Source organism: Stegodyphus dumicola, chromosome 10, assembly GCF_044657685.1.
Source record: "Stegodyphus dumicola isolate Sdum_Otavi_A_Nest chromosome 10, ASM4465768v1".
NCBI lineage: Eukaryota > Metazoa > Arthropoda > Arachnida > Araneae > Eresidae > Stegodyphus > Stegodyphus dumicola.
Window position 1 is genome coordinate 184,696,971 of NC_140777.1, and position 15,811 is coordinate 184,712,781.

General features: G+C 34.3%; 1 protein-coding gene across 1 annotated transcript; it reads right to left on the reverse strand.

Moving 5' to 3' along the window:
- Positions 1–7,329: 7,329 nt before the first annotated feature.
- LOC146995233 (protein FAM200C-like) lies at positions 7,330–11,703 on the reverse strand. Its single transcript, XM_085825174.1, has 2 exons — positions 10,902–11,703; positions 7,330–7,346 (listed from the first exon to the last, which is right to left on the reverse strand). The coding sequence occupies exons 1-2, from the start codon at positions 11,701–11,703 to the stop codon at positions 7,330–7,332; spliced, it is 819 nt and encodes a 272-aa protein (XP_085681300.1).
- Positions 11,704–15,811: the final 4,108 nt, after the last annotated feature.

Consider the following 15,811-nt stretch of genomic DNA (forward strand, 5'->3'; position numbering starts at 1 on the left):
GTTCTTTTTTTTCCCCCTCTTAGCGTTGCCATTGCCGGCTTCGAAATCGTTGAGTTTGTTAATCAAAAATTCGTTAAATCTTTAGAAAATTTGAAATAGCTAATAAAACAAATTCCAAATTTTGCTTTCAGTTGCCCATATTCGGGTGGAGATGTAAGTTATTCAAAATTGGATGGCTTACCGTTGAACCGTTTTTTAACCGCTCTACCGCTGAACCGTTGTTTCATCACAATGCCAAATACATACATACATTTATGCAGAATCTTCCTTATTTAATTTCATTAAATATAATCAATGCAAAATGCCAAAACGAGATTAATAGTGCTTCTGGGAAAAATGCCCTTTTGGAATAATAATATAGTTTATTATTAATTATTATTTATCTTATAAGGTATTTTCTTCCTTACGCTTTCATGATGTAACGAGAAGAAAGTTCAGTGCGTATTCCGGAGGACCGCCGTTCGAATCCCTGCGTATTTCTTCAGTTTCTTGACTTCGGAAAGTTGTAAAAAGATTCTGCAACTCTTCATTACGAACTTAGAATGAGCATAATCCGCTTAAAAAGCAGGATGATATTTAATAATCACTAAATCAATAATAAATATGAAATCAATCTTAATTAATTAATTAATTAATCTTAATTAATTAAATTAATCTTACTTAATAATCAGTAAAGGACAAATATGAAATTTTACAAATTTTGGTTTTTATTTATTTTGTTAGCGGCATTATTATAAAAATGCACCCAACGGTTTGTAGTTTTTAACCATTTGAAAGTAGAACTTGCATTAAAAAGCAAAATGAGTGATTATTCTATTATAAAAAGAAGAATGATGATTGATTGTTTGTTTTATTATAGTTAATATTTAGTAATAATTAAACAAAAAATAATGTTTATAGTTAAATTAAACAGTTAATGTTTATTCTGTTAATGACCTGTGATTACAGGTTTTACAAAGAATGAATGATAAATGCTGTTATGAAATATTTTGACTTCGTCAATTAGTATATTTTCTTATGAACGGTTCATTTGCTGTTAAGAAGATACGAAATTTAATTTTATGATATGCCAGCGACGGTACAAATACTTTTGGAAATTAAAGTTTAATTTTCGAAGAATATCGAACTTCCTCCCCCCCCCCCCAAGTAACGGCAATATTGAAAAATAATTTTAAATTGAGCCTATCTTTAGAATTTCCGATACAAAGTCTCACGCGCAAGAGATAAAAATGGTTTTTCTGTACAACTCTGCCACCGCTCGTTTTGAAATCTTTGAGTTTGTTAATAAAAAATTCGTTAACGTTTTTCAAAATACGAAATCAATAATAAAACAAATTCCAAATTCCAGATTTGGGCTTCCAGATGCACAAATTCTGGAGGAGACATACATTATTCCGTTGTTTTATTACAGCGCGAGAAACATAGACACATTCATGCAGATTCTTCATAATTTAATTTCTTTAAATGTGGTACAGGTGTCTAATATTTGATGGCAACAATATGAAAAGTGAAACAACGCTTGTAGTGAATCAACGTAAAATGCTAACGAATTAATAGTCAGAACGAAATTAATAGTCCTTCTGGGCAAATTGCCCCTTTGGACTAATTATGGCTTTAACTAAAAGCAAAAGAACATATTTGCATCAGCATGTTGTCGCTATTTGGTAATCTACTATTTTAGCTTCTTCCATCAGCCAACTCTATTTAAATTACTGAAACATTGAACTTAAAACTGCATTTGCTTAAATATATCACATGTAATATGGCTGAAAAGAGCAACACATATTTATGTAATTTATTTATCCATTTTTACTTCTTTGTACGAAGTAAAGGAAGTATTACAAAAAATTCCAGGTACCATATTTCAACGAAAATATCTACTTTGAACGCTATCGAATGCAATTTAACGATGTTCTTGCGTGGCATCTGTACGTGTATAGACAGAATAAAGGACGCTTTTTTTCTCCAAAAAATTATAAAACTGATTTAAAATGGATTCAGAAGAGATTTTTTCGTGGCGTCTGTACGTACGTATGTATGTATGTATCTCGCATAACTCAAAAAAGAGCAGCTTCAGAATGTCAAAATTTTGTATATAGGACAGCTATAGGATGTAGCTGTGCACCTCCCTTTTTGGTAGCAATCGGCCGCACCAAATAAATATATATAAACATATACTCACTCTGCTACTCGGTTCGGTGAGCTCTATTTTTTTATTCTTATATGTTGGTAAATCGAGCATTTTGTGGCCTAAAAATGATTGAATTATGTTGTTCGTATGTTCCGGTTAAAGGTTTTTATGCCTTTAGTTAACCTGCATGCAATATTTGCAGAATTATCAACAATTTAAAGTTGTTTAATTGCGGCTACGCCTAATTTTTTTACTATAACAGTCATATTTGTTTACATCTGAAACTTGGCAGAATAGAAAATGTGCTGCCAATCTAAAGAAACTAAGCTGCGCAATAACAACTGTTTATTTTTTAATTTGTCTACTTTCTTTTATACATCATTTTAGATTTATTATAGTATTTGAATAAAACATGTGGCAACGATTCGATAATTCTTCAGATGATATAAATTTTGCTCATTCTGAGTTATAAATTCAATGAGATGTAATACTATTAAGTGAACCTAGGGCCGGAGTGTCGCTATGGTAAACAAATATAGTGAATTTTAAAGAGTGCCTTTATCCTATTGTGGTTTATGCGCTATCGAGGAAGTAGATTTAATTTAATTCGAATAAGTTTATATAAAATGCAAGAAAAAGTGCGTATAATTTAATATTCCCCGCAAGGAAGTCATGTGGTGTACACATCATATTTTTTCTTCAGAATTCATACAGAGTACAGTTTAATGCAATGTTGCTATAGTATGTCAAAGACAAATTTACTGAATTATTATAATGAACCTCCCCTTTCATTAGTGTCTAAATATAATTTCCGACTTTATTAAGATAACCTAGAAAATAAGAATGCGAGTGGGGTACCAGAATCGCGTTTTTCTATCAAGGAAGAATTTTTATTGCCATCAAATGGAAGTATTTCTTCCCTAATCATCACTGGTGACTCGAACGCTCATCTTTCCATCTGATACTGTCCAAACGTAAATGTGTTTGGCCGTCTACTTACATATGGGAGAGGAATGCCCACATATGATCGTTAACTCGGACTTCCCTGCTAAAATAATTCATGGAACCCTTTCAGTTTCCCATCCGGCTGTTACTCGGGTTATTAATTTTCAACGCAAGCTCAGGAATCGCCATGATGTTGGCTACAGTTTTTACATAACTATTCCTTATTAACAAGCTTGTAGATTGGCGCTTTTTACCTGGAAGCGGCACATGCATTTCTCTGCAATTATTTTAAATTCGTGCAGTTAGTAGTTTACTAGTTATTAGCCCAAAGGCCATTAGCCCAGAAGGGCAATTAATTTCGTTTTAGCATTTTTCGTGGAAAACCTTAAATGTCTGCTTCACCTTTCAAATTGTTGCCACCAAATATTAGAGACCGTTATTTTTAAGGGGTGTTGGAACCCAAAAATCTTCAAAAAATGGTGATTTCGGATTTTTGCATTTTTAAATCCTCTACACTTTTATCTTTCTAAAAATATGATTCATTAATTTCTATGAAAATCAGAACTGTAAAAAATCTAGTTTTAATTTGTCATCGAATGCTTTGATAAATGAGGATTTTTACATAAAAACTTGTTTTTCTCCTCAAATGTGACTTTTTTATACTCGATGTACCTTTTTCTCAGGAGCTACTGCCCACAGATATTTTTATGGCTTATTTATTAAGTTTCCTAATATTTGCTGAAATGAGTTTTTGGTGATAAACTAATGAAAAAAAATTTTAAAAAGTTTTCATATGAGAAAAGGGCTGATTTTACTATGCCTAACAAAATATTCTGTAAATTACTTTAACATTTATAATGTTTCAAAAACTTATTTCAGTATAATCAGATAGGTATATTTTAATTACACAAAAAATTTTCAGCGTGTATCTACAGCAGATTTTCAGAAAAGGTACATCGAAAATGGCCAATTTAACATTCTTGTTATAGGGGTTCCTGACACCCCTAAATAAATTAAATAATGAAGAATCTGTATAAATGTATGTCATTTTCTCGCATTGTGATAAAACAACGGTACCTAGAGTCATCCAGTTTTGAATAACGTACGTCTCCACCCGAATATGGGCATCTGGAAGCCCGAATTTGGAATTTGTTTTAATAAATATTTCATATTTTGTAAAGATTTTCTGAGTTTTTGATTAAGAAACTCAACGATTTCAAAGCGAGCATTAACAACACTGTCGGTAAAAGAAAAAGATTTTTATCTCCAGCTCGAGAGACTGTGTATCGGAAATTATAGAGACTTTTAAAATTATTTTGCGTTATCGTTGTTGAATTGAATTTTATGGCTTAAGTGTGAAGAACATGATATTTAATGAATGCAGGTAACACACAAAAAGTTAAAAAAAAAGCCCCTTTGAGCGTAGTTATAAAATTTGAAACCTTTCAGATTTTAATATATTGGAATTAAAGCTTAATTCATATGTTAATGTATTTTGAGTCTCAATATAGTGAAGATTTACATGAAAACTAAACTTTCAAGAAAGGAACTTGAAGGCGTCGTTAAGATAAAAAAAAATTAATATTGCGGTAAGAGAAATAGGAAATGTCACATTGAAGTATCCTCTCAGTTTTTCATTGAGATAACTAAGCTTATTCCCGAGAGTGAAATTTTTCCTGTTTTGTTTTTCTTTCCCCTACAACAATAAAAATCTTACTGTCTGTATAATACTAAATCCATGGAACGCTCAACTGAAATTTCTGCGTTGGACGACAATCAAAGAAACTTTTTTCTTTGAGCAAATGACAGGAGAAAGATTAAATTCCCCAAAACAAAGCTTTTCTCATCAGCTCTGACCTATCGGGAAACTATTCTACCTTCTTCGGATACTTTTGTTTCAGAAAAAGCAGACAAAGAAATCTTTACACCACTTGTTGATAAGTTACTTCTCATTGATATGTATGCATGTTTCACTCTAAAAGCAGATAATTTCACAAAAACTCTTAATCAATAATATATTAATCTTAATCGATAATATATTCACATCTTTAGCCCAAAGGGACAATTTGCCAAGAAGAGTAATTTACTTTTGGCATTTTGCGTCAATTGACTTTCTGTGTTGATTCCTTTTTCAAACTGTTGCCACAAAATATTACAGTCCTGTGTTATATTTAAAGAAATTAAATAATGAAGAATCTGCATGAATAAACGTATGTTTCTCGCACTGTCATAAAACAACGGTACCTAGAGCGATCGAATTATGAATAAAGTATGTCTCCTCCCGAATATGTGCGTCTGGAAACCCAAATTTGGAATGTGGAATTTGTTTTATTGTCTATTTCATATTTTATCAGACATTAAAGAATTTTTGATTAATATACTCAACGAACAAAATATTTAATAAATAAAGGTAACACACAAAACGTTAAAAAATGTCCCTTTGGGCGTAATGTAATTCAGATTTTACAAGAGCATATATTTATAATTTCCGATACATATTCTCGCGCTTTGGAAATAAAAATGTCTTCTTTTTCCATACAATGTTGTTATCGCTTGCTTTGAAGTCGAAGAGTTTGTTAATTAAAAATTCGTTACAAATTAAGAAAAAGATTGTATAGTCATTAGAATTATTTGGAAGCCGGAGAGATGAAAAATTAGCAATCGGGTTCGCCGGGAATCGAACCACGGACCTCTGGAATACCGGCCCAGTGTGCAGCACCACTACACCACGAAGGCACACTAGGAAAGCGGAAGAAATGCCTTATATACTCCCCTTTTTAAAAGGCGACTGGGGTTTTGGGGGAACCCAACCGCCAAATCCTGGGTGTGGAGAGTCCTCATCCTACACCCGTTTAGTTCGGACGCCACTGTAGATACATCAGTTTATTTTGGTGCAGAAGAGATGAAAAATTAGCAACCGCCTTCTCCGGGAATCGAACCACGGACCTCTGGAATACCAGCCTAGCGTGCAGAACCACTACACCAGAAAGGCGCGCTAAGAAAGCGGGAGAAATACCTTATAAGACAATAAAATAAATTCCAAATTAGGGGATCCAGATATTCGGAGGAGGATTACGTTATTCAAAATTGGATGGCTCTAGGTACCGTCGTTTTATCACAATGCGAGAATCATACATACATGTATGTAGATTCTTCATTATTTAATTTGTTTAAATATAAGACAGAGCTGTAATATTCTCTGGCAACAGTTTAAAACATGAATCAACGCTTGTAATCAATCGACGCAAAATGCCAAAACGAAATTAATACCCCTACTGGGCTATCGCCCTTTGGGATAAAAAAACAAAAAAACACTAGACGTCAAAGAAATAAGAGCTGAAATACTATCCTTCTTTAAGACAGTTTATGTGAAAGGTAGGGAATACTTTTAAGCGAAGTTTATCATCCGAAAACATTTGCAAAGAAATCCTTAAAAACCTCTTAGTGTTCAAATTAAGCACATGATAGTTTGTTTAATGTGGTAATGCGCAGCTCCTCATTTTAATAGAATTAGCTTCGTTTCTCCGTTAAGCTTTTGTTAACCGCCACGAATGATGCTCGGGAGCAATTAGGACACTTAACGAAGACAAAGATGTTTGTGAATGGGAGAGTCATTTGCAACAATTTAGGGTTACGTCTCCTTCCGGGAGATACTCTCCCTGTGTGTGTGCTAACGAACCAATTAGCAGCCACTCGTGAAGAAACGCGAATAGAAGAAGCTGACTTTCCGAATCAAGTGAGGAATTGCTTCAGATCTGTTATATTCTCACCCTTGCATTTATTGTCGCTCTTAAATTATATGAGCTTGTACATTGTAGCATGCGTACGAGTTCGTAATGGATTGAATGCACAAGTCCGAGGAAAAGTGGATGAAATTTATTCTTATCGCAACAAATAAAATAAAATGCTGAAATTTCCTCAGAGATATTCGTACAATATCGCAATATCTCACAGCAGGTATATGTTAAACTACTAAAATATAAATAGAACTCAATTCAAAACAGAGAAAGCTAATCCGATCTCGCCACGAATTCGCTACAATCAACAACAAGAACTAAATAAACAAGTGAATTGAGATATTTTTCTTGGGCTTTTATAAGCTTTATAATCCTGCACGAGAACATTCTGGTATTTTCTCAATTTTTCTGCATAGAAAAAGAGTATAATTACGAGATATTTATTTATTAAATGCGCGTGCTCCTGTAGTTTCCTTTTTCCGCCGTATCTTTCTCTTCAAATAAGTCTCTTGCTTGCTACACTGCACGGGAATCTAAAACAATTTTACAAATTGTTAATAAAAATATAATATAAACAGCAATACAAATAAAAAATCTGAAATGTTTCAGATTTTAAATTACGTAAAAAGTAGCGTATTTATAACGTTTTATGTGTTACCTTTATATATTAAATATCATGTTCTTTGCACTTAAATCATAAAATTCAGTCCAGCAGCAGTATCGCAAAACAATTTTAAAATAAGCATATCTTTAGAATTTCCGATGCACAGTTCCGCGCGCTGAAGATATTTTTTTTTTTTTTCCCCCGTAGAGTGTTGTCATGGTTCGCTTTGAAATCGTTGAGTTTGTAACTTAAAAATTTGTTAAAGTTTTACAAAATATGAAATAGATAATAAAACAAATTCCAAATTTCAAATTTGGTCTCCCACATGCCCGTATTCGTAGGAGGATTGCGTCATTAAAAATTCTATGGCTCTATGTACCGTTGTTTTATCCGAATGCGAGAAAGATACATACATTTATGCAGATTTTTTCATTATTTAATTCTTCAGATATAATGCAGGACTCTAACATTGGGTTGCAAAAGGACATTTTTAGTGAACCAATGCAAAATCGCAAAACGAAAACAATACTTTCTCAGCAACGAAGCCCCTTTGTACTAATAATATAACAATAATTTTTAATATAAACAATTACAAATTCTACCAAAAATAGCTAAATGAGTACGAAAAATCCGAAACAATATTATTTGTTTGCAAAAATATTTTTAGGAAATGTTATATTTAAATGAGGCATGCTCTTTCTATTTGAAATTTTAGCACCACATGTGGTTTTAGTCTCGATCGTCACTTTTTCCCTATCATTTTCGTGTCCGTAACACTTTTCAACTAAAAGATCTGTATAATCATTAGGATATTTAAGCAAAAGACGGCAAGAATAGGCTATGCCCTTGCCCGGACTCTAACCTGGACCTCTCGATTATGCGCCGAGTGTGCTACCGTTATGCCACGAAGGCATGCTGGAAGGAAAGAGAAAATACCTTATAGAACAGTGTTTCTTAACCTTTTTGGCACAATGAACCACTTTAAAAATTTTAAATATGTGACGGGCCCCCTCTGTGAAAAAAAAATGCCTAAACATCATTTATTGCAAAATATATTCTGTTTTATTATTTAATTATTTTAATATTTTTATTTCAATAGTATTAAAAATTTGAAGAAATTAAAAATTTTAATGTGAAGGCTATTGCTGCTTTTCCTTGATTAACAGATTGAATTGAGGGATGGTTTTCGACAAAGCAACGCGCATATCATGTTCGACATTCAGTCTATTTCGATGTTTTGTATTTATTGTGACAAGTGGGAAAAATCCCCGCTTCGCAAAGATATACTGTAGCAAACGGAATAATGGCTGCCATAGCTCGTTTTGCAAGCAATGGGTAGGCTTCTTTTACAGAAGACCAAAACTCTCCGAGAGGTTTTGAATCGAAATCCATTTTTAACAAGGACTTTGTTTTCAAATCAATTAGCTCATCTTTGGAAAGGTTCATGTCATCGATACAGTCAATATCACAAAGAAAAGGATTACGAATCCACAACTCATCTTTATATTTATTCCATCCGAATTGAAATATTTTTCAAATGAAACTTGAAGTACACTCATGTCCATAAATTAAAGATAATTCGGAGTCACGCGGAAATCGAACTCTAAAATAAATATATCACCTGTAAAATCACTAGACACATCTTCAAGAATCATATGCAAATTTCAGGAAGTAACCAGATGACACCGATGGTACGTCACAATGACGAGAGTGTAAGAGAGTGATATATAAGGAATACAGGAAAAGAAGTAAAATTGTTTTCAGGCGCTTTATAAGCATTTCAGTGCAATAACCGAATAGTTATGACACAAAGGACGAATTTGGATGATTTTTCACGTGGTAGAATTATCGGCCGTCTGTAATGTGGGCGTACCAAACTGGAAGAATCAGACGAACTTGGAATTGCCCAGAGTGTCATCTCCGGGCTTTGGCAACGATTCCAAGATGATGGTGATGTGAGTAGACGTTACAGCACAGGTCGCCCCAGAGTTACAACGCCGAATGAGGACCGATATTTGGCAGTTACTGCCAAAAGAAACAGGCGCAGCACAGCCTCAGACCTGTCTCGTCAGATCTCTTCAGCCACTGGTACGACAATTTCAAGGCAGACCGTGTACAGCCGCTTAGGGTAGATTGCTCTATATGCTCGTAGACCTGTCAGATGCGTTCCACGTACTGCAACTCACTGTCGCCTGCGGTTAGCCTGGAGTAGAGAGCATGGATTGTGGACACCCCAACAGTGGGCTTGTGTGATGTTTTCCGACGAGTCCAGGTTTAGCTTGCAGTCTGATTCTCGCCGGACTTTCATATGGAGAGCTCCAGGTACCCGTTACTACCAAGAAAACATCATTGAACGACACCGTTACGGTGGTGCAGGAGTGCTCGTTTGGGGTGGAATTATTCTGGGTTCCAGAACTGACCTGCATGTTCAAATTAGAACCATGACAAGCCAAATTCTATCGGGACGTCATTCTGGAACAGCATGTACGTTTGTTTCGGGGCGCCATGGGAGCACAATTTGTGTTTATAGATGACAACACACGTCCTCACCGTGCAAACATCGTAAGCGAATGCCTTCAATCGGAGGATATCACCCGTATGAACTGGCCAGCATTCTCACCGGACTTGAATCCAGTAGAGTACGTGTGGGACATGCTTGGCCGACGAGTTGCAGCCCGTCAACCTCCTCCTACATGTCTACCGGAACTTCGAAGAGCATTGCTTTTTGAGTGGTGTAATATCCCCCAGTAATATTGGTTTTTTTGTAAATAGTTTTTTTTTTTTTTTTTTTTTTTTAATTTTGCTCCAGGAAGAAAAAATTGCTAATTTTTTTTAATAATATCAAACATATAGCATCTTTTTTTTGCTCTTTACCTTTTGTTTAATAAATAAGCTTTACAAATAAGTCAAATTTGTTTTGCTTCTAACTCTTCCTTTGCCTGATTTTGCATTATCCTTAATTTATGGATATGAGTGTACTTCCAGGTGTTCACAGATTTCATTTTTCAAGTTATTCAATAACAAACTATCTTTCCGAGATCCTTTTTCAAAAGGCACTTCGTCCAAAATTTGGATGTCCGCATATATCCCATTTTGAATTCTAATTTTCCAAAGGGACATTTTCAATAAAAATGCCTGTAGTTTCAGTGGCATCCATAATTGTTGTATCAGGCCCTTGAATTGAAAGACATATATCGTTCATGTTGTTAAAAATGTCTGCCAGGTAAGCCAATTTACATATAAAATCTTTTTTCTTGAAAATTTCGAAGAGTGAGTTACATTTTTCTTTTAAAAAAAGTGATACTTCTGTCTTCAACATGAAAATTCGTTTCAAAACCTGCCCTCGTGACAGCCAGCGCACTTCCGTGTGGTACAGAAGTACCTCATGTTATGCGTTCACTTCTTAACACAGTGTTTTAAAAAGACGATGATTAAGAGGTCTACTTCTAATAAAATTCACAGTTTTAATAACTATTGACAATACTTCTTTTAAGCTGGTTGGAAGAGTTTTTGTAGCCAGTGCTAGATTTATTGCCAAGCATCGCAGGTGCTCCATCCGTACAAAGTGAATGAAGTTTCTGTTTCCAGTCGAAGTCGTGTTTGATAAAGAAAACATTTAAAATCGCTAAAACATCAACTGCCTTTGCAGTTTGCAAAAGAGGCTCACAAAATAAGAATTCTTCTTTGATAGTATCAGCAGACACGTAACAAACAAAAACAAGAAGTTGACTACAATTCGAGATGTCTGTAGTTTCATCCAGTTGCATACTAAAGGGAAATGGCGATGCTTTCAATTTATCGATGATCTGTTTCAAGATATTGCAAGACATTTCAACTATTCTTGAATGTATCACATCCTTGGACAATGGAATAGCCTCAAGGTTTTTTCTCTGTTCCAGTCCACAAACTAATTCAACCATTTCCAGCGCACATGGCTTAATTAATGTCTCTCCAATAGTATGCGGTTTCTTACTTTTGGCAATACGATATGCAACTCTGAAAGATACCTCAATCAAAGGTTTTTGTGAAATACCAAATCCAAGTTTGGTTAATGTTCCAGATTTCGAAAACTGGGCTTTCTTCTTTGTAAAAAATTCTAGATCTTTAGATGCATTTTCAGGATGAAGCGATTTGAGATGCTCTATCAATTTTGCAGGTTTCATACTGGCATCTGCCAAAACTTTTCCACACAGAAAGCACTGTGGCTTTTCAACACAGTCCGATTCCTTCATGCAGCAGAATCCATATTTTACATAATTTTCATCATGCTTCCTTTTTTTGGACATTTTGAGCTACAAAAAATATCAAATAAATAAATTAAGAACAAACATTAAAACAAAAAAAAAAAAAAAAAAAATAAAAAAAATAAAAAAAAAATAAAAACACTTGAAAAAAAAATACTTTAATTACAACTTATGAAAAAGTAAAACAAATATTTTGTTTTAAAAATTTGCAAGAACTTTGCGGAACTGATTTTAACGTCACTTTATTTCCAAGTGAAGTAAAATTCGAAGGGCTACTTTGTGTTTCTAAAAATTTCAAATTTTATAGGGTTTGCGAATCTTTTTTTCCTCGTATTGTGGAGGTTTCTATTATTGAGAAACGGCAGACAGAAGGCTTACAGAGGTTGCCCATGACAAAAAAAAGTTTTTTTAAAATATTGATGTAAACATTTTAAAATTAGGAGCAGTCGGCGGACCCCCAAAATATGACCCATGGAACCCTAAGGGGTCCATGAACCACAGGTTAAGAAACACTATTATAGAATGTTGTTTGTTTCCCGGGATACTACAGGACAACGATAAATGTAAACTATGCGGTTTGCTTGGTGATGCTAAGCGCTTCCTCGAGGAATGTGTCTACTTTAATAGCTTAAGGTACAATAAAAAAAATTGATTTTGAAAATGCCTTTTTATGTATAATGATTTTGCACAATTATGTAAATCCGTTATGAAAATTATTAATGTTGAGCGCCGGGCGGTGGGAATCAGTGGATGATCTTTGTTTTTTATTGCCATCACTATTTGGTCAATTTTACTAATTTTTTTGTTACCATTGTTTGTGTTTGTTGTTCGCTTTTTAGTCCAAAGGGGCTTTGTCCCTGAAGGACTATGTTTTCGTTTTGCGATTTTGCGTTGGATCACTATTTAGCACTTTAGCAATCTTGCTTTTAAGCGAGAAGAAATGAGATGAGAACTTTGGCGAACGCCGTTTCCTCCAGTCCGTAAGGCTTGGTAAGTTTCTCAGAGTTGTTACTCAAAAATTCGTTAAAGTTCTACAAAAGTTAGAGTTCTGCTGTGTTGAAATAAATGCAGAAGTTGCGAATAATTTTCTCTAATGGATCTTAATACCATCAAAAATGACCCAAATTATGTCCATGTTTGAGTGGTTGAACTTTGTTACAAAGTACAGTTATAAACAGAAAGAAAAATTAATGATCTTATGCCGCTTAGATTAGTAAGCTGTTATTTATAATAACTGTAGTAATCTGACCGCGACATACCATACGTATCTGTAAAATAAAATTAACTCACTAGGCATATTTTTAAAATTATATCAAAATAATTTCAATCCGAAAAATATTATGTACCAATACCAAAAAGGTCTTGTATTTTAGGTTTGAATTTTCATATTTTGCAATAATTTGCAGATTCACTAGGCTTCTCAAAGCGAAAAACATGAAAACATGCGATATCCTCACCGGGACTCTAAATCACGCCTTCCCGAATTACACCTCGAAGGTAAATAGTAAGGGATGAGAAAATACTTTGCATTCTTCCCCAATGAAAGACCGATTAGGGACGACCAAACCTCAGTCGCCAGATATAAATAATGATGAATTATCTTTTATCTAATTTCCATTGTAAGAAGAATTCACTCAGTGAGGAAGGAGAAAATACTTATACATTCTCCTCGACTCAAAGGGCGACCAGAGAGAAGACTCAGCCGCTAAATCCAGATAGCGACGAATTATTGTCCGCAATATTTTAGTTCGGGCGCCACTTGTTGAGTAATTCGATTTTTTTTAAAGCAGAGAAAAGGAAAAAACTGCAAGACCCTCGGAATCGAACTAACTGGATATGCTTTTCACTCATATCTTGAATGTTTGCCATAAGGAAGAAGAAAATTGCTTACAAGTTTCCGAAGAGAATTTATATGAAGCAGTGTACCTGAAAATGGGCTGAAATGAATTAATATTTGCCCCCTTTTAATTAATATTTCAAATGTGTAGGTATGCAATAAATGGAATTAAGCTATATCAGGAGAAAAAATATTGAGTTATGAATATTTGCAGCAAAGAAATAAAAAGCTGCGGAATTTAAATGACAATAAAACTCATTTTCGGTCTAAAAAAGACCTTACATAAATATTTTTCATAAGGAAAGAATTCTTCAGAAGAATTCGGATTGCTGTGCTCTTTGTTGTAATTTTTTAGTTTGCTATATATTTATCATAAAAAAATTTTTATTTTTGTAAAAAACCTCTTCACAGATGCAAGAAGGTCAGATAAAATGACTCATTTCAAGATTTAGAAGAAAAGATATAATATCACAATAGGGCACGATTTGAAAACTCTTTTCTAAAAGGAAGAAATAAAATAGAAACAAGATTTCCAAGAAAATGCACAATGATTATCTTGTAGAGTCATTAGGTTATTATGAAGCAGCAGACATGAAAAATGAACAATGTCCTCCCCGGGAATCGAAACTGGACCTCTCGAATACGCGCCGAGTATGCTAACCGTTACACCACGAAGACATTCTTGAAAGAGGGAGAAAATACCTTATACACTCCCCTCTTTTAAAGGGGGGACTGGGGATTAGGGGCCCTAATCGCCAAATCCTGGTGGTGAAGAATCTTCACCTACCACCCTTTTTTAGTTCAGGCGGCAGTGTACAGACATTAGGCTATTTAAATGAGACATGAAAAATTAGCAGTTCCCTCGCCGGGACTCGAACCTGAATCTTTCGAATACTCGCCGAATGAGCTAACCTTTACACCAGGAAGGCATGCTTTTAAGAGTGAGAAAATAACATTCTTCTTTCGCAAACATGAGCTGTACTTCTCATTGCTAGGCACTTAAATGATCTCGGGATCCTTTTTGTTCTAGGGGCAAGAAGGGTGGGATATTGGGTGGTAAGTGAGCGAGAAAAAAGACATAATTATGAAATTTCGTTACCTTAAAAATGAATAAATAAAATAAAAATTAAACATTCTCTTGATTGTATAAGCATTACTTCAATTCTTTACAAGTTGTAAGGAGTTGTTCTTTACAAGTTCTTAATTTTACTAACAGTTAAATTTTGAGTTAAACTTCTTTCCCGTCAAATTCGTAACTTCGACTTACTGCTTCCGGCCAGAACGTAGTTTTAGAATCACGTCTGAATACACAATGAAGAGTATTTAACCGCGAAGTTCTACTTGCTGAGTTAGAGAGAATTATACTAGTTTCTGATTAGCGCGCGTTCGCCTTTTTGGCTAGTCTCTCTCAAAGCTGTTATTACTCTCGGCCATACTCAAATCCTTGATAGCTTCACAGTCATCTCGTGTTTAAGGGGCCAATATTAAAACTTTGGTAACTTCGGCTATATCTCTTTATTTTAGATTAGTTTTAGTTTATTTCTTAGCCTCTTAAGTTCAAGCCCAAGCGTCGGCTTTTATTGTACACTCCAAGAAGGAGTTCTGTTAAATCTTATTTGAATAATAAAGGGTTATTTACCCTTACATCTTGCTGTTTCTTGTCACACGAACTCAAGCGATTATTCGCTTATCAGCCCTTAAGATTCTTCACGTTCAACTGTAATGCAGCATTTACAAAATGAGGAACTCTAGAAAGTTACTTGTTATCACACCAGATCATGCCGTTTATAAATGTGAATCTAAGTAGTATAAATTCGCTATTTGGAAGAAAGTTTACAGAATGGTTATTGCCACTTAACAGTGTAAAATTCTTAAACCAATACCACATGAGTGTTTCCACGGTTTTCTTATCAGTAACGTTAATATGAATCATCTTCACTTACAATTTAATCCACGAAAGCATCTTTCCCTTTAGATAGATGCCCTCGCCATATACAAATAGCCTATCTTAAACTAATCTTGCCCACTACACGCTTTAATAGTATACTTTTTTAACTTTACTCAGGCCCTATTTATATGTCCACATCTTACGCAAAGACAAAAATCTAGTTCCTTAATTAATAAATCTTGGATCTCAATAATTAATCTGTTTTCGAATTCCGTGGCAAAGTTTAATGACCCAATCTATGCGAAATAAGTGCAATGAATAGGTATCTAAAAATTTCATTGCACTTTCGATCAATGCCTACGAATTACATTCAAAAGGTTGTCGAGTTCCTCACTCTCATGTAACTCACTCACTCACTTATGTAA